The sequence below is a fragment of the Antrostomus carolinensis genome, unplaced genomic scaffold (assembly GCF_000700745.2).
Source record: "Antrostomus carolinensis isolate BGI_N321 unplaced genomic scaffold, ASM70074v2 scaffold24302, whole genome shotgun sequence".
NCBI classification, from domain to species: Eukaryota; Metazoa; Chordata; class Aves; order Caprimulgiformes; family Caprimulgidae; genus Antrostomus; species Antrostomus carolinensis.
In genome coordinates this window covers 1-19,847 of record NW_010300649.1, presented here as the reverse complement: position 1 = coordinate 19,847, position 19,847 = coordinate 1, and the positions used below count along the sequence as shown (strand labels likewise).

Genomic DNA, 19,847 nt, shown 5'->3' with positions numbered 1-19,847 from the left:
GCAGGAATCTGACAGGATAACTGCACACAGTGACGAGGGACACAGAGGGATAAAATGGGAACTGCTGTTAAAGTTCAAATTTTATTCTTTTTTAAAAATGCAACTGAAAATAGGAATGGATCTTTCTCTTGCTCTGTTGAACAAATGATAGGATTCCTAAGACTAAATTGCTTAAAATCCAGCATATGAATGGCATGGTTTGTAGGCTAGTTGTTCATACTGACATTTATGATATTCATTCCTTTTAGATACATGTTGTCTGAAAGAAATGGGCTGGATTATCAGTTATTATTGTTTCTAAATTTCATGGGAGCTCTGCTAATATAGAAACTAAACATCTTTCTTTAGGCATTTCAAAATATTTTAGGCAAGTTAGTTCAGTTTGAGATGTCACAGCCTGAAAAACACATTTTTCCAATGGAAATTTCTAGTGAAAAGACTTAGCCAAGCAGCTTCTTTCCCCATCTTTCCAGCTTATCTGAATCCTGAGGACATCCTACTTTTCTGTCTGCATATGAAGCAAGTATATGTCGAAAACTATTTAAATAACTGCCTGAAATACAGATTCATGCTGACAACCTGTGCTTCCTGGTTAGTGTGATGTGATTGTGCTTAAGTAACACAGGTTATGATAAGACACGGACGCCCCTGACTAAAATCACTGCCAGCAGCTACCCAAAACGCGTGCTCATTTTAATGTGAAACAGTGTGTGGAGACCTGGGGTTTTTGAACTTGTTGCAATTTTTATGAACTATTTGCAAAGGCCAGCATCATCACATCAAGGAATATTAGATAAAATTCAATGCACTAGTCAGTATTTTGTACATGGGATGTTCATAGTCATATGGGATATTTAATCCACTCTGATTTTTCTCCTGACCAGCTGTACAAACAAAAGACCTTAAATCCAGAAGGGTCTTGTTCCAGCAAGGCACTGGGCACATATTGCCTTGACCACTGCAGAACATAGGGCGTATTCTGCCCCTGCAGTCATATTTTGGGTTTCTGAGGTATTGTCTGTGTTCCTTATCATCATACATCACTTTTCTTGTACATTTTCTGTGAGTTGAGATCTTCCAGGCTAGTAGCACACTGAGCACCTTAAATTAGCACATGGGCCTTTTGCAGCCTGGTATTCCAGGTACGTGCAAGAGGATTTTTTTTGCTGGTTTTCAGCTGCATGCCATGGAAGAGTAACTAAACTGTCCTGAATCTCTATGTACAAAAGGATATTTTTGGGGCTTATTTGGCCACCTTTGCCTCTAATATAACTTTTAGATATAAATCTCCCAACAAACTTGCTTGATATGAAAATTGTACAGTACAGATGCATCTTCTGAGGTGTAGGGAGTAGAAAAACAGATTTTTATCTTTACAAATTAAAAGGCAGTTTGTAAAATATTAAGAACAGACTGTGACAGCTGAAATCACATAAGTAGACTGAGGAACCAGACCGTTGTATCAGCAGGAGAAAAACATTAGGTTAATCTGTATTTCAGCACTCTGAAAGAATACAGAGCTTTGAAAACAGCTTTCACTAGGGGGGTGGGAGATTTTACTTTTATGTAGAGCTTTTGTTAATTTAGAATTGTTTACTCCAGCAAGCAACCCCGTGCTCTTTGTTTGACTGATTTTTCCCATTTGGCAGACCCTTTGCAATCACATGGATAACATTCTTCTTTCCACTGAGACATAGAAAAACTATTCTTTATTGACCTTGCTTGTTGTCCTAAATGACAAAAATATATTTATACACCAGGTGAACTGTATGACTTCATCATTTTTAATTGAAAATTCTTCAAAGCAAAAACCTCAAAGACCAGCTTTCATTTTTTTTGAACAATCCAGTAACTTCTTACTAGCAAACAACTCTGCCCTCAGCTACACATGCACAACTCCCACAGATGGCACTGAGAACTGTGTACAAGTATCTGAGTGTAGAAGCTGTGTCAAAACAAAAAAATGCAATGCATGGAAGAAATAGGTCTTTTGGGTTGGGTGGGGATAATTTATTTATCAATTTATTGAACAATAGAGTATTTGCTTTGGAAGTATGGATGTTTACCTTTTTTGTTTCTATGGATGTTTTGGAAAGTTAAGTATTTAATGTTTTATTTTGTATGGTTGCAGTGGGAAGCAAATCAGAAGACTCAGAAGAACATACACAAAATCATTCAACATCTCAATTTTAGTTTTCTCACCAATATCACAAAGCATAGAGCTCATGGATGAAACTCTGTGGTAGTGATTTAGAAACACTCTTAGCATTATAGTTTTATGTGCGAGGTGCTGTAAATCTAAGGGAGATTTATGTAAAGACCAAGCATGCCAAGAAAAAATTCAGTCCTAGTGCAAGCACAATTCTGTTAAACAGATGGAATTGTGAACATTTAGCCAAAAATTTCCAGTCTGTGTTTATCTTGTGTTTCTGAATGCTCTCTTGCAAGCTTTTCTGACAGGGACAAGACTCTGGATTAAATAGATAGAGTTACACTCACATGTAGGCAAATGTTAAAACTAAGGTAAAAATCTTAGTTTAGTATAAACTGGAACAGCTTCACTGACTTCTGCAGAGCTGTGACAATTTACACAAATCCAGGCTCTGTTCATAACAGTCTGATTTCAGAAATGCTGTGCCTCTGCACTTCCAGCTGAAGGCAGCGAGAGCCAGGGTTGCTCTGCATTTCTGCAGGGAAAAAAAGTCAAAGGCGCTTTTGTTACCACTTAGCACATGTGCTGAGAAAGTGTAAAATTAAGATCACAGTGATAGCATTTTCAGGGATCTTATGTATGTGTACTTACTTACATAAGGTGCAAGCAAAATAAAAATCCCCCGCTAAGGAGCCCTCATTATTTTCTTTAACTCAAGTCTTTTCAAGCATAGTCCCATTTAGGCTTTTATAATTTCACAATTAGAGAAGATATGTGCAGCTCTACTACTAATTCCATGCAAGTCAAACAAAGGTCTAGTTGTTTTGAATGAAAGCATGATAAAACACGGATACCCTCTAGCTCTTGCTGTGGTTCAACATGGATTTCTTCCATCACTTACACAGACTTTGTCTTCAATGTTATACCAATACCCACCTCTCTTTTTTTTTTCCTGGTTGGTGATGCTGGTTGTTGCACCAGAACAGGAAAATCAAACCATTTGAAGAAAAAAACTCTCAACCTGCATTCTTCTACCCCAGCTGTATGATCCTCTCCCTTCCTTTTCACAAGCACTAGCAATTGAGCCAGTACAGGAAACTGCTGAGCCAAGTACAAAAAAAACCAACAAAAAACAAACCACTTGTAGTGTTAAGAGTTTGGCTGCTCAGCTCCTTGACTGGCTCAGTGTGGGTTTGACAGGTGCCAGAGCTAAGGGTAAAAGTGGGAATGTGGCCAGAGGTGGAGGAATGTGGCCCTAGCCTCTAGGAGCCTGTTTCCTTTAGTTTAACTGAGCTTGTATTGCAGAATTACACCCACAGTATCACCACAGGACAATGATGTCTGTAGCACCATTTACTGCAATGGAAAACTTTTAGGTGGATTTTAACATCAAGTTAACACAAACATTGTAAGTAAATAGTAAAGCCTTTATTCTTGTTAAGAACAGCATTTTGAAAATAAAACATTTGCCCATGCTTTACAACCTTTGTAGTTTTGTATACTAATGTACAGTCATCATGGTACACATTGATTGTCTTGAAAATCCTTTAAAGATGTACTTAATAAGATACCAGTATGCAACAATCAGCGGAAAAAAGGGTACGTTATAAAACACACATTAATACATTTAATAAATATATATTATCTATCAAAAATGAGCTCTAGCTCTCATCAATTAATAAAAAGCACCTGCTTTGTAATCCTGTAAGTTGGTAGAATAATCCAATTGTTTTATTATAAAAGCTACAATGATCCCTTTTGCATGGCCTTTGCTTAGACACAAGGCATCAAGCTCAAACAAAGCCAACCAAGATGCCTGTGTGTAGACTAAAACCAGAAGCATCTAGTTCTATAGTATTCCATGTACCTTGTTTATAGAAACAACTGTATGTATTGAGAGTGTTTTTCTGAAGATGCTACATATTTTCTGGCAAGTGTCAAATACCCTCAACTCACCTGAAAGCAGGACAGGATCTGCAAAGTATGGCTTTGAACTTGATAAAAGCCAGTTATTATAAATCTTGTTCCAGTAGTAGTTTTTTCAAATGCTTTATGATTTCATTTTTCTGCATGGAAACACCATGAGCACATAACCATCAAGGGACAACATCGTAGCTTTTATAGTACAGAAGCTCGTTATAATTAACTGAACTGCGAAAGGCTTGTGCTTACTTACTTATTATGTTGTTCGCAGATGCTCTACATTCTAGATAACTTTCATAAAATGCAAAAGTAAACAATTGTTTACTGTAACAAAAATATAAGTTAACATAAAGGTGCCTTTCTTCAATTACAGTTTTATTTGGGGCATTTTATATCACAAACTAGTAACTTACAAAAAAAAAAAAAAGTTGCTTATTACTAATTGTATAAAGTTGGAAAATAAAGACCCTCCTAATCTATTGCCACACCTTCACCACCACAAATTAAACCCAATCCTGCTAATTTTTAATTTTCTGAATAGTCCACATGACTAACCCAATGAGACTAGTCACGTGAGTAGCAGTTTGTAGGATCTGGCCATATCTTTGCATAAGGCCTCAAATTCCAAACAACTTCATCAGGAGCAGGATTGGGAACTCTATTTATCAATTCAGTCATATCTAGAAAAAGAAAAAAAAGTTTCTTAAGATAACTATATATTGTACAGATTTTGTCCAAGGACTGTAAAATGTGTATTATAATTCATAAATCTTGGTTGTAGCATGATAAACTTTTAAAAAGAAAGCTGTCCTACCATTTATGCCATGGTCATCTTAATATGTTTTCACAGAAGAGTCTTATGAGGGTTTTTTTTAATTTGTTTTTTTAAAGCAAAATTCTGCAGGCAAGTGATGGTAATAGGTTTTTTATTGTTCCAAATGATGCATCTTCTGGGTAACTATTATTACCTTAAATACTATCTTATTTGATCAGAGCTTTGCTTAAAACAAGCAAAATGTATTTCTAAGTCTCTGGATAGCATGCAATACCCACCCCTACCCTACTTGGTGACTAAGGCCATCTAGTTATTTACAAAATACAACAAGCAATCCCTAAAACAAGCACATGCTTCCTTTGCCTCAAGGAGGGAAGGGCAGGGGGGAGCTTACATACTCCTTTACTCATGCATGACAGAAAAATGTTGCTTCTGGAAGAAAAGGCCTTTGAAATAAAACCCTGTAAGATGATCATGGCAAGAATGGCAATATATATTTTTTCCATATATATATATATATACACATATATCTGTGTGCAACGCTTAGGGACTGGTCTTGCAGCCTCTGTACCTGTACGTAGGCCTACTGGTGTCGATGGGACTACTCGTGGGAGTACAAGTCTGCAGGACTATGTTCCTAATTTAGTAGAAATGGAGGTACATGAAGAATCAGGAAGACTCTTGAAAAATAAAAAGCTTGTCTTTCTTTTGCAGTATACAGCAAGTAACTCCTTTCTGTGAAGCTACTAAGCTATTCAGTTATTTGTACATTATATTTTTTTAGTTTGAAAATATATTTTTTTATTACACCATATGCAAAGTTTAATTGTTATATGTTTCCTATGCCCTCAAGTAAAAACATTTAGCTTTTAGTATCGAGGAAAGCTAAGATTAACATTGGCCAAACAGTGAGGATACAGTGATGTTTTCAATGTCCGATATGTATTAAATGTTAAATAAAGGAATGATTGCTTAAACATAATGAAAAACCATGGCACAAACAATGGGCAATGGGAACCTTTTAAATACCCTGGAGAAAACAAAGATAAGAAGCTTTGAGGAAGTCTGCCTTATATCAACGCAAAAAGGTGGAGGCGAGGAGGAGGAGTAGGGAAGAAACCACCTTAAAAAAACAACAACAAACCACCTCCAGCACGGAGATTTCACTAGCTAGGCACTAAAATGCACAACCACGTTTAAATGCACAAACAGCTGCAGTCAGGGGGGCTACTCATATGAACAGGGATTGGAAAGGGAGCTCTTGACCCTATCTGCTGCTCAAGTTTCTCCCCAAAGGTGGTCAGTACGTCTCAGCTGCCACCGCTTTCCTGCTTGACACGATCAGCCCAACAGAACAGGCTGGCTCGGGCAGTACGGTGGGTTGCCCTTGATCCACCATCACAACAAACTCCTTCTGGCAAACTCGAGTCATGTTCTGTCCCCAGCTAAGTCTTTGCAAAAGTATATCCCTCCAAAGTTTCACTTAATGGCTTCGTCCATAGGAGACATGAGAGCGCACGGCTCTGTGCTCACACCCGGGGTTGAGGCTGGAATAACAGGGAATCGATCTCACACAGCCAAGGAGCTGCCTCTGTGCTGGACCTACGCTTTCTCTCTGCCTCAAGAAGCTCCATAGCTCGCATGAAACATGCGGAGATCTTTCATCCCTCCAGAACTTCATTGCCTACACCAGCTTTTTAAAGAGTATCAGCCTACAGTGTCATGGTACTTTAGTTGCCACAGAGTGACAATGCTTGACTACACATGATGCTACGTGACTGTACAGTACAGCTAGATAATGAAGCAAACAAGGTACTTTTCATGACGTTTGAAATGAAGGGAAAAGGAGCAAAATGGAAAGAAATCCTGCACGTTTTCACACTGTAGTGGCAATCTCTTGTGGCAACATAAATTAAGTTTAGGTGAGAGGAGGGTATTTTGCAAGCAACTGGCAACCAACAAAATCAGGTTTGCCTTGCACACTACTTACAGAGAAGCGAATATCGTACATTTCAGAATACAATATCCCCTCTGTTCCAATTTAAGGTGTGCCTACTTCTATTTTAAATCAGATTCAGCTTCAGGTTTACAATTTTGTTTTTGCAATTATCAGTTCAATGGTGTTCGCATTTAGACAAAATCCTCTGTAGGATTTCGATAGCTCCTGGATGTTTTGTTGCTTTGTTCTGGTACTGTTTTGGATTCCTCCCTCAAAGACACACTGTTAGGGAACAACATCTGCAACAAGGATTCTTATTCTCTACAGCCTACAGCCTTTCACCAGAGATGTCGTCCAGTGTAACTTGGCGGAGCAGTTGGTATCTGGAAATAAGGATAATAAACCCATAACTGAGAGATCTAATCTGTTCAAAAATCAGTGTTATCATGCTACATGTACATGACAGCTTTCTAGACAGTAGTTCCAGAGCAAAGTGATACAAAGAAACTCTTCTTCCACCCATACAGCACGTTTATCTCTCTGTAAAAGCCATGACTATATATACACATTAATCTCTCGTTTTACTATCTGGAGTTCTCCCTTAAGCTTTGTATCCACCTCAAAACAAAGCAAAACAAACAAACAAACAAAAAACACCAGAACAAATTCTCTAGCTTCTCATCTTTAAAATGCCTTTTCCCTGAGCTACATATTCTGGTGTCAGAAAACATAGGCATAGATGAAACCAAGCATCAGGCATAAATGAACCCAAACATCAGAAGGATGCTATTAATTACTGACAGCAAAGCACAAGCCTTTTGATTTTACTCAAGTTGATATGTTTCCTGCTGTCTTACCCACACAGGAGAATCCTTGTATCTAGTCCCTCTTGCTCACTAAAATCAACCAAAACTTTACTTACTTAAAAACAGACCTGCAATCAGTTCATGTTATTTGGTTTTAAATGTAGAGGTTGAGTTATGGATTCAGCTCATGATTCAAAATAAAGAAAACCCAACTCACATGAGTATAAACTGGCTCATGGGGAGATTTTTAAGCAGCATGTAGATATGCATGAAAAATATGGGGATGAAAATTCTTCATTTTCAACAGTATGCCTGCTATATGAAATGTCTTCAAGTGCAAATTACACATCATGTGAAAAATATTTAGAAAGTCTGTTTGGCATCAGATCACTAAGCCATTCTTACAACAACCAGGCTGCAGAAAACAGGTCTATCAAAGAATGGCGTGCCAAACTATTGTCCAAGAAAGAAAAATCAATGCTATTAACATTAAAATATTCTATATTCCACTTTTATGAATCCCATTCCCAGAGACATACACATCTGTATCTTACAAAGATTTACATACATTTTACAAGAAAATGGAAGATACGTGAGAGACCACCACTATCTGCAACAATAGATTCTTATTTAAATTAATGCACTGGGCTATAAACATTTGCATGACTCATATCATCTTGAAAAAATAACAGGTTAGAAATTGTGTCACTTAATAGTTGTGTTAAATATTTTAACACAAATTTAATTTGAAAGGGCCACTGAATATGTAGTCTCACCAAAGAACTTGGATCACTCAAACTACACTGCAAAATGTGAATGGCCAAGTAAAGAAATGCAAAATACTTTGTAATTACATCGTTTCTAGTGGGAAGGGAAGCATTACATGCATACTTGCTGCCCGAATTTTCATTTATAGCTTTCCCCCCTGCTGTGAATAAGCTAAAAGCAGGTTTTTCAATTAGTAGTGGTTGTATATATCAGTGCATATCAAAGATTTCTTAAATCATCACATTTTGATACTTACAGTCCCACCATTTAGCACAACTGCCATCTCAGTTGGCTGATAAACATTGCTTCTAAAAGGAGCACTAGGCCGGCTTCCCAAACTGCCGTTTCGAAATCCTGCCGTTCTTAGCGCTGTTTAGAAAAGAGAGATTGTTCTCAGAACGCAATTCATGCTCTGCATCTCCTTTGAAATCATAAAAGTATCTTGCTTCCAGTTTAGTTATTGGGAACTTTGACATTGATTTTAACTTTCATGCTACCACACCAGTTTTCAAATTGCTGTTGAACAGTGGTTTTTCTTACATAGTTGGGGGTGGACTTCAGAAGAACCAGTTTTACATAAAATTATCTGTTTGCTGTGGAATGGGAAAAAAAAACTATTGGAACCAAATTTTCGAAGTTTGCTCAGTCTCATTTCAGTAGAAGCTAAATGTCTTCAGTCACCGAACCTTTGATGTATCTTGTGCATGTATTTTGCAAAGTGCTCACTGTATTGGTCTGGATACTGTGGGGTTAAGTAAAATGATACTACATTTTGCTTTCTATCAAATTCAGAGGACAGGGATCCAAAACATTGCTCGAGCCAGTAAGCATGCTCACATCCCCCCTGAGCATTACTTCAGCATGACTAGTGTATAAGGATTTTCCAGATGTTTCAGATTATATTTATCCTGAGAAACTAGAAATATGAAGTAAATATTGCTTTCGAATAGCTTAAACATGGCAAATGACTGAAGCAAAAAAGAAGATACTGATTGTCCTTCTGAATGTTTATACCAAAGTACCTCAGCCTCTCCATTAATTTTAGTACAAGTTTGTATTCAAGATGTATATTCTGAATGAGAGGTATGCACAGATAGGGATATGCTTCTTTCTCTCTGAACAAGTCCAGGGACTGGCACACACAAACTCTCTTTTTACTTTGGGGGTAAATGACGTTCACTGAATTCAGATGTGGCCATGGAACAGAGCTCATTTATCCCTGCGACTTGCATGGTTACAATGGGCAATACTCAACTGTGAGCTGGGAAATAGAAACATGCCTAGTTCAGGCACCTGGGGCAAGAATTTGTCTTTGATATAACTCAAATTACAATTCTACATTCTCTGTCTGAAATAGTAAATGAGCTGAGGTTTACAAGAATTTCAGCACAGATTTTAAAGAAGCCAGGATTTAATACAGTTGCACTGTGTGGAACAAGATTTAAATGGATCCTACTGCCATATGCTGTCCTCTATCCACTACTACTCCTCTCTCTGGGAGTTGTGCACAGAGGTGAAAACCAGTATTGTTTTAGCACAGATATTTAGAAATCCAGCCCTGCAAATGCTCAGTTGTTGACTTCAGATACATACACACTCTCTCTTGCTCTATATATTTTAAAATTAGGTATTTTTGTAGAACACTGGGAGAACAAAAGATGAAAATGTCTATACTAGAACTATGTATTTTTTATTTTTTATTTAACCATCTCAGGGTCAGTAGTAGTCTTTCTTTCTAGTCTGGCTTCTTATTGTGTGTTAAACACAAATGATTGCACTGCTATTTGCTAGTACACATAAAGCAAGAAATCTCTTTATAATGCATGCTATCATTAAAATATTTACACTTTTACACAAAATATTTACACAAAATTTCCATGGTCATTTCAAAGTTATCTTAAAGAGCCAGTACATCCAATTTCATATCGGTAAATTTCCTCGCTTATTATTGTAATAAGTCTAAAATTCTTTTAACATGGGAATAAGAGACAAAGCTCGTGGACGAAATACTAATTTTGGATTTTTTTCTTATATCAGTTTTACAATTTTTCCTTTTACTTTTCCCATTACTATTAAATATATCTACTTGCATAGAGGATGTATAGGTAAAAAAAAATTAGCACCAAAAAGAATTTGAGCAAATGTTGTGTCAAAGTCTCCTTTTAACGCATATTTTAAATTTTGTTAACTTTCTTTTTAGGCATTGGCTCTGAGGGTGACTTGTAGTACTAAAAGTTATTAAATGAAATCCAGTGAGTACCAGAGCTGCTTAAGCTTGGGTTTCTCCACAGCTGTAGCAATCTGCATTTCATATCCAGATTTTGCTTGTGCAAGGCAATTCCTCTTTGCCTTACAGAAGTTGCCCTACTACTGTGCACTTCGAGAGAGCACTGAGAACTCATTCAAGTTGCCTTTTTCCAGGTTTTCTAAATATTTTACTAACATTTTTACAAGACACGGGTATGAAATAACTCTTTTAAGTAGATATTTAAACTTACCTATCATATGAATATTAAAATCCATATTAGTTTGTTGTTTAAATGATATTTAAATAACTGACTTTAAAATAGTTTTGCCTTATTAATGCTTAATGGTATTCCTGGGATGGAACAGCTCTTGTTGGTATGTATAACTCAGAGCTACATTTTGCTAAGAAAGACAAAAACTAGGAGAACATGTGCTTGTTTGAACCTATAGTTTAAAGGTTGTTCAGATTCTTGAAATGCTGCTTAAAAACATAGAAAGAAAAAAGAACAAAATTACTATATTAGTTTATACAAGTATTAATTGAAAATATGTTTATCCAAGCATGTTTTCTTTTTAAAGCTAACTACTTACTAAAACAAATATTACAGTCAGGGACCTACAAGGTGTTTTCTGGTTATCATGTCTTCCAAAATTTTACAACTTGTAGATCTTATGTTCTTAAATACCATTCTTAAGTCTAATTGAAGAAAGGACTCTTCCTTTAATTTCTGAACTCTTAATGATGAATTCTTGAATTGAGGTTAATTAAATGGATAAAAGAAGAGAACATTCTCTACATACCTGCAGAGAGTCAACTACTAATAGATTTCAGGTGCTTAGCCACTGACAACCATCAGTACAGTGATCTGACTTAAATTAACACGTCAGCAGCCATAGTATGTGACTTGAATATTATTACCTGTATTTACTTTCAGTCTCTACCATACTAGTAAGTTTTGTCTCCCAACCCTTTTGTCATAAGTCTTTACTTAAAGAACCACTACAAAGGAATAATGAATCTGTTTTCATTTATTAAAAATGTATGTATCCTTCTCCCACATGTCATAAGAATAGGAATGACGTGCATTTATTATGATAAATATTGATAAGGGCATCAGATAAGGAAATTATTTTGTATTGTACTGCCCAAGGTTCAGATAGATTAAAACAGAACATAAACTGCACTATAATAGATACTGTAATGATTTTATAGCTGCCATACATGTATCCATTTAACTAAAAAACTTAATCACTGAATGATTAGATCAAAAAGGAACTTCCAGTTCTCTTTTAAGATGTATGCATGAATGGGAATAATATGGAGTGAAAGATCCAATTTTGTTCTTGGATCTGCCTTAGCAGAAATAGCTCCACTGAAGTCACTGCAGTTACCTTACTGTGAAATTAATTTAACGGGAGATGGAGGACAGTAACAAAAAAAAGTGCTTTTACAGTCCATCGTGAAGCTGCCTCTGCTGCTCTGGAACACAGTAATAAACAACCATTCTTTTATCCACGCAATTTTTGGTTGTTTTACCACTCTGTTTGATCTTAAATCCTTTCTGTTCAAAGCTTTAATACTAGGAGACCTTTAAAGTTCCTGCTAAAAAACTTAGAGGGAAAATGCCTTCCTGACCCAACACGTGACAAACAAGAATGCTATCTTCCCTCATGTCTGGTCTATATCAGAGAAAACATCAAACCCAGAGGAAATCAAAGATGAATAGGAAGGTGAAGTGCCTGGACAACATGCCCCAAGCCTTCTTTTGGGGGCTGCCAAAGCAATGTGACCACTGTTGGCTGGGACACCAAAGTCCTCTTCTCAATTACAGTGAATAAAAAGCAGTTTAATTAGTACTGAAATCCCTTATCCAACTGTGGGACAGCACCAGACAGCAGCCTGCGCTACAGATCACCATCGGGCTCGTGCTTCCCATCGCCAGTCAGACATTTTCTGGTAGGGGTTAAACGCTCAGCAGTGGTTTGGATCTCTTAAGCTAATAGTTGCTGCTGGCCCTTTCAGTAATCGCTCAAAGACATTTTCATTGCAGATTTTAATGATGTGTCATCACACAGTGTTCTCTGTCACCAAACAGCTATGACAAGGAAAGCAACCATTACCTGGAAACCTCTATCTATGCATACTCTGTTCAGTCAGAACTGTCAGAACAAAGACTGTCTTTGAACTTGTCTATACGCCACTTTGCATTTTTTCCCCCACAGTGTCACAAAGTGACACTAAATCTCATTTTAGTGGAAATATAATGAATAATAATTATTCTACTGCTCAAGAGGCTGAGTATTTTGTAACATAGAGCATTTGCTTGATTTTTTCTTGGGTTTTTGGAAAATATTTCATATTAAGTGTTGTTAATGGATAATGACAAAAAAATATCATTTAAACTATTTTAAAATAGAGGCTATTTTTTCCACAGTGAATTTTTTTGGCTTTGCATTTGAAATTGTTCAGTTTTTCAATGAAAAACAACATGCAGAAGATTAATTTTAACCAAAGATGTATTTTCTGTATTGCATTTTTTTCATTTCCCCACCCTCACCCCCACCAGGTGATACCTTAATGAAAATTGCAAAAGGGAACAATATGTAGTATGGAAAATATGGCATTTGTAATGACTCTTGTTTTGAACAGCTGAGAAATGTCTCATACAGATTAATTTCTTGGCTACTACAGAAACATAGAGTTCTCTATAGTAAATTCTTACCTGCATTATGCTCATCCATTGAAAAGGCTTTATTTTCCATATAGCTCCGAGGAAGCTGTATATCTTCCTCAAAAGCAGTTTCACGCATCCTTGGCTGTGTAGTATCAAAATAATTGGGAGTGTTTTCCTGCTGTGATGGAAGGATGGTACAGTGGACCTCTGGGATGGCATGAAAAATAACAAACACCCAACCACTGGACACCAGTGCAATAGCAAGAGTGGGATCACTCCATTGGTCTCTTCTCTTTAGCTCAGCATTACCAAAGAGGTACATAGTCATCCAGGCTACCCAAATCAGAATGGAAAAAAAAAGTGTTATAATGAGGCATACTCCGTTTTTCTTCCATTTCTTAAACTTTCCACAGAGAGTGAAAAGAGAAAATCCCATAGTAAATACCATCAGGAACATAACATAAATCAAAGCCATAGCAAAATCCATTGGTTCATAGCTGCAGGCCAACTTGTTATCTCTGACAGTTGTCAGTATTAACCACTCGGTTGCAATAATGACCTGAACGAGCATCAGGCAGATTGCCACACCAGCTAGATGCCAGCCAGATGGACTCTTCCCATGTCGAACTAGTCTACGAAGTCTCCAGGCTTGAGCTAGCAAGCACGAGAAGCACAAAGCAAAGATAACTCCCCACAGAAATCTTCGGGTAGAGCACACTGTTTCATCTTCTTGTATGATGAAAGCAAACGTCAGCCCAAACAGTCCAAGAGTCCCAAAAAGGAAGAGGAAGTGCATTCCCAGGGGGCTCTTCTTCTCCTTGTCCTTGATGAAGGGCAGCCTCACCAGCAAAATCAGCATCAGCAGTAACGTTGTCAGCACACCTGCCCCCGCAACTGCCTCCACAACTATTCCCCAAATGGCATCCAGGTCGCACAGGTAAATGTACTGAGGGAGGAGATCCAGTCCACACCCTCTGGATGTACTTGAGTTTTCAGAAGAGCCATAGCTGATCGTGAAGAGGAGGAAGAAACCAATGGCTGGGTAGGTTTTCATTTTTCTGTCTAAGACAACAAAATATTTGTTTGTTTAGCTCCAGTTCACTTTGGAGGATTTCACAGCTTCTTTCAATAGCCCGTGTTTACTGGTTCATTGCGTGGGGTTTGCAGCTGCCACAGCCCACCCCAAGTCCCCTTTGCTGCCCTCCCGGAAGGCTGCTTTTGCCTCTTGTCCCCACAATGCAAACTGAGTCACGTCTGTGTTTGCACAGATTGAAAACAACATTTCCAAACATCGCCCCTGCAAATATCCTAAAACACAACCAGAAGAAATTATGTATCCTGTTGCAAAATCATACATTATCTACAGTACTTTATTGTTCAAATTCAGGTGCTTAAAGTATGTGTAAATTGCACCAGGCCTGATGCAAGTGTCAGTTGTATCAGATTTAGACTGTTTCACAGCCTTGCTCTTTTTACTGGAATAACGGCAGAGTCAAAACCACTTATTTTTTTATTTTATTCTTATTTTTTCCCCAGGATAAAATAAAATTTTTTCCCCAGGCCCAGGAAAATAAACATTGTGCTTTTTTTTTAAAGGAAACTCTTGTTTTCATGCTCAGTCAATAGGCAGTTATAATATTCACTCCTTTCATCCTCTTCCAAAGCCCAGGTATTAGATTGCATCTGCAAATGGCAATGGTTAGCTAGAGAAACCCCATATTCTGTAACAATGGTGCACACATGCAGTGTCATCAATCAACTAATCAAAAATGAATGACTCATTGTGCTTCTTAGCAAGTCAAAAGCCATTCAAAGGGAACAACAAAAAACAGAGCATCACTTTCCTGGATCCAGAGAGTGAACAATGGTAAACTCTCTAGGAACACAACACATCCTGACCAAAAGCCTGGACAAATTCCAACTTAGTTTTAGGAAGAACATGAGTTAGGTGCTTTAAAAAGATGTATGTTATGGCATTTGCTTTTATGGAGCAGTGAAGGCAAAGGAGATGATTGTTAAAAATGCAGCCTTTAAATGAACAACCTGCCCCAGCGATAGCTGCCCCGTAAGGGTGGTCTGAAGCAAACACGACATGCATCAGACACGAAACCCAACGCTGTTAACCTTCCCTCTCATAGTCAGCGCTGCAGGTCCCAGCAGGATGATGTTCACTGATGTGAGCAACATCCCTAGGTGAAAATGTTCAGAGTAAGACTTCCACTTGTATGGAAGGACCATATGGAAGAAAAACACCATATCAACAGCAATAATATTAGTCACATAGCTCACGGGACGTGTTTAAGATAGAAAGCAAGAAGCAAAGAAACTTTTGTAAGTTAGACAAACAGCCCTAAATGATCACCCATCTCAATATATTTCATAAATCAGAAATGCATTTAATGACAACATTGAGAAGTTATTACTGAGAGTTGAAAATGGTTTAATGTAATGGTGCAGTGTTGCTGTATTGAACACGATCAGTCATAAACAATACAAAAACTATTTACTATACTGTCTGAAACTGTAAAGAGTCTCTTACAGCTGAGAACTATGGGTTTTCTTCCTGTGCATGACAGTTCTGTAATGATCAAAGTTAAATCTTGAGGGTCTAAATCTTTAAACTAATGTTCATTCCCCTTGCACTGAGTAATGACCAATGCCCATTTCCAGCCTCTGCCAGAAGACAGATAATGGAAATTACACTGTTTCCTATTAGAGGCACCAAGACAGCAAATGTACGAATATAAACGCATAATGACTTTATGGTCTTAATTCATACAACAGACAAAAAAGCTTATTACAAAAGTTCATCTCAGAAGTGGAAGCCGTGACAAAAAATGTGATCTGGGATTAGACAAACAGGAAAAGGGCAATCGATGATCTTCGCCTGCCCATAGAAATAACAGGATCCTTGCACTGCTGAAAGGGCTACAATGTTCTAATGATGCAATGACCTGCAGCTAAGGACCAATGATTTATTTTTTTTTTCCCTACCTAGCTGTAATTTACTTTATGGTGAATTGGTAGAATATTTACTTCTTTATATCTGATTTTATAACAGGTTTCTCAATAACTCTGTCACAACACTCATGTTAAAAACACTGACTTTACACACAGAAAACTAATCGTCAGTGAAATATATTCTTTTTTTATTGAATATGGTTACACTCAATGGATCTCCTTGCCCTATGAGTACATAATTAACTAGAAGGAAACATTCTGAAGGTAACTCTGCAATTCCTTCTATGCACAGGCAGTTTCTACTTCAACTAGTGCATTTACTCTTTAGAATATCCAAAATGTCCTAAAAAGTCTGAAATGGTCAGTGCCTGCTGACTCAAAGGGAGGAAATCCACCAGAGTCTACCAAGACAATACTGCAGACCACTGGTACCAATTTCAAGAGGCAGGAAGTCATGTGGAAAATTACTCAAAATTCTTTCTAAATGCCTCCCAAACTGGAAACAATAAACAGCCCTTAAGTGAGGATCATGTTAATTTTCCACTATCCTATCACTTACAAATTATGATATGCCTGTACTAAATTGTTTGCAATACTAGCTTTGTTTATTAGCTACTCTCCAAAGACCTGGGGGGTAATGTATTAAGTGCAAGTATCTCCAGTTCTAAGATATTTTCCAGTTTTCTGGTTACTTTATTCATGTCATGTAACCCTCATGTGATTGAGCTATTCTAGGACAGTCTGTTTCCATGGAGATTGTGCTGCATGGGTAAGCAGTCATATTGTCAGCCCATCATTTGTTTCCTCTTCCTATTTGGAAGTGTTTGGGAGGGGGGAAGGGAGGATTAATGAATTTGGAGTAAAAAGGAGTTTCTTTTGGAAAGGGGAAATTAAGCTGTGGCAAAATATATTGAGAATTCAGATGAAATAGATATTCAGAAATGCTGAGATTTTCAACTCAAAGAGTTTTCCCAAGTTACTTCCATTTGAGAAATTACTTTTGTGAGAGCTGATGGAAATAAACAGTGGTTCTCTTAAAAATCTCCTAGATAGCTATAGTATTGACCAAAAAATCTCTAGGACTGCTGACAGGTATTCTTGTCATGAAATCATATTCCTACCAAATGTCAGTAAGTCTTGCTAAACAGTAGACCTGTCCACCTGGAAGCTTGCAAGCAGGGCTTGAAATCTTCAAACAAATAATCTTTTCCTCACCACTGCTATCAATATAGCCATGTTTGCAACCTGTTTATTAGGTATTTCTGCCTGTCCAGGTAAAAACTGGCAACATTAATAATCAACCCCTGTGATGTTCCCAGCGAAAATCCTCTTCCTGGGACTGATACTCAGCACTGAACTCAGAGAAGGGAAAACATTGCATTACAACATAGAAGTCTGGCAAGGGAAAACCACAGCTTTAGCTGAAACCTTAGATTGAATAAATATAAGGGAAAACTAGAAAGTGTTTTTGCCAGAAAAGTTGTTTTGGAAAAGAGAACTAGTATATCAACATGGGTCTGTTGTTAAAATAGTGTCTTCCTCAAGCCTGTGCTGTGGGTAGAATGGCAGAGTCCTGTTTCTCTCAAGGCTGTGTAGTAAAATCTTCTGTCTGCACATTATCCCCAGTAGTTACCTAAAGCAGTAACTGTAGAGGAACAGTATTTTTACCTCTTGATGTCTAGATTAGCTCTCAGCAAAGTTATGCAATCTCACAACAGTAACAATAGTGCTCTATTTGACTGGCACTTCACTTCTACTATTACCCGAGAGCTACAGCAGTAGTAATACAGAAATGTCACAGAAACATTCCAGCACAGATATAGTAAGTAGCACTGATATATCCCCCACATAGTTGAATGGAACTGTTCATACAGAAGGAAATCAACTTGAGACTAACTTTTTTTTTTTTTGTTCCCAGATCTCCCTTCAAAATTCTATTTCATTACAAGTAGTTAAGCCAACATACCTGAACCCAGAGCAATCACGAGCACTCAAAATGAATCAGTAAGCCCTCCACATTTCAGGCAAAAGCAGCAAACAATTAGCAGGACAGCTTGCAAATCCAGTTCTCAATTTCTGGTCCAAAATCTGCTCTCAATGACAACAATAATAACTCCACTGTTTCAACTGAGTGAAGTCCCCCACATTCGCTGGTGTAGAATCACTACAGACATGGCAGACACAAAGCTGCCCCAGCGAGTACGAAGTACAATTACAAGCAACTAAGCAGAAACAGAAAATCTCACAGTTGTCATCAAAAAGTAGTCACGGGTTAAAAATCAATGAGGCTTTCAATAGCTACAGTCCTCTGACCAAAGACAGCAAATATCTCTTATCTGGTCAAAAAGATACTGCTGCGTGCTGTTAGAGAATATATATAAAGAAAAAATGTGTAACCACGCAAAGATTTAAGGTTAGACTATTCGTGGAGAGATGTATTATCTGTTCCCCTTTTGAGAGTCCTCATGTTAATCACTGATACAGGGACACGCATCCAATCACAAAGAGGAAAAACAATCTAGTAAATAAAAGCAGTAGTAGCACAAAGAGTAACCTGCTCTGCCACAAACAGGCAGAAGACTGGTTCACTGTACAATTTCTGAAAGAAAACCGCCCCCACCACGAAGTGTTGTGGAGAGATGGTAGTGAGTGAGGAATTAATCACAACACGGGATCTCTGCCAGCTCCTTTGGATCAGATCTGAAGAATGAGCTTCAGGACTGTTAACAGAGCAGCAACAGCCAAGCTGAGATCTCATTCTTGAAGAGATGTATTTCCAGAATAATAATTAATAGTGCAATTGTGCTTTGTACGCAAAAATACAGCGGTGATCTAGACATCTCCTGCATTAGAATTACACACTCTGTGCTACGTACAGCCTCGCGGTTACAGAAAGCAAGACCCCGCTCCAAAAAGGACATGTAGAAAAAGTACTGTTTTCATTTATAAATACTTTGCAATGCTGAATAGAATCAGAAATTATCTTTCTAATGTTCTAGGTGCTCCTAATTCCCTTCAGTCAGATTCTGTATATCGCCTGTGCCAAGATACTTCTGACTATAATGCCTGATGTTCATTATACTACTGATAGCAATCAATGATAGCAATCAGTGTTTTTCTTTGCTTTGCTAATTCTCAGACTGTTTCTATTCATGTCACAGCCCCACGACAGATGGGTTTCCTTCACCTGATTTCTCCTGATGCAGCGAGAGAACACCTCAACACCGATAGTCACTGCTGGTAAGTAGCAAGCCTGTCACCGACAAACAGACAGTCAGTCTGTCGGTCAGTCCTGCAGCGGTGATGGCCAGCCTAGGCGTTTAGGCTCAGCACGCAGGAAATCCTGTTAGCCTTGGGATAAACATTAGGTCAGGTGTAAACAAAGGGTTCACATAAGTGCTAAATCCTATCGCTCTTTGGCTTTGGGGAGAGATAATATGGAGATGAGGCTTTTTATTAACTAGAGAGAAAACTGTCCGTGCTGTCCAGCTCTTCCGCGGGCTGCTCCGCGCACACCGCCCCGGGAGACCCTCGCCCCGGGAGACCCTCGCCCCGGGGCTGGGTGCAGCAGCGAGGGGCCGGCACAGGCTCTTCCCCCTCG

The 19,847-nt window shown here is 38.0% G+C and overlaps 2 protein-coding genes across 2 annotated transcripts in view; one reads left to right on the top strand and one right to left on the bottom strand.

The window, feature by feature from the left end:
- Window positions 1-6,486, top strand: part of IQCK (IQ motif containing K) — a 41,576-nt gene extending 35,090 nt beyond the window's left edge. The window contains exon 9 of the mRNA XM_029083811.1: window positions 6,296-6,486. Within this exon, the coding sequence (XP_028939644.1) occupies window positions 6,296-6,486 (191 nt within the window). The remainder of the gene's footprint in view (window positions 1-6,295) is intronic.
- Window positions 6,487-7,127: 641 nt separating this feature from the next.
- GPRC5B (G protein-coupled receptor class C group 5 member B) lies at window positions 7,128-14,342 on the bottom strand. Its single transcript, XM_010163208.2, has 3 exons — window positions 13,334-14,342; window positions 8,620-8,732; window positions 7,128-7,172 (listed from the first exon to the last, which is right to left on the bottom strand). Exons 1-3 carry the CDS (start codon window positions 14,337-14,339, stop codon window positions 7,128-7,130), a joined length of 1,164 nt encoding a protein of 387 aa, XP_010161510.1. The 5' UTR covers window positions 14,340-14,342.
- Window positions 14,343-19,847: the final 5,505 nt, after the last annotated feature.

Excerpts from the sequence above, each read along its gene's own strand:
- GPRC5B (XM_010163208.2), bottom strand. The coding sequence starts at position 14,339 with ATGAAAACCTACCCAGCCATTGGTTTCTTCCTCCTCTTCACGATCAGC. Across the intron at positions 8,733-13,333 it reads AATGGATGAGCATAATGCAG|CGCTAAGAACGGCAGGATTT; the intron begins GTAAGAATTTAC and ends TTTTCTAAACAG. Across the intron at positions 7,173-8,619 it reads TTGTGCTAAATGGTGGGACT|ATACCAACTGCTCCGCCAAG; the intron begins GTAAGTATCAAA and ends CCTTATTTCCAG.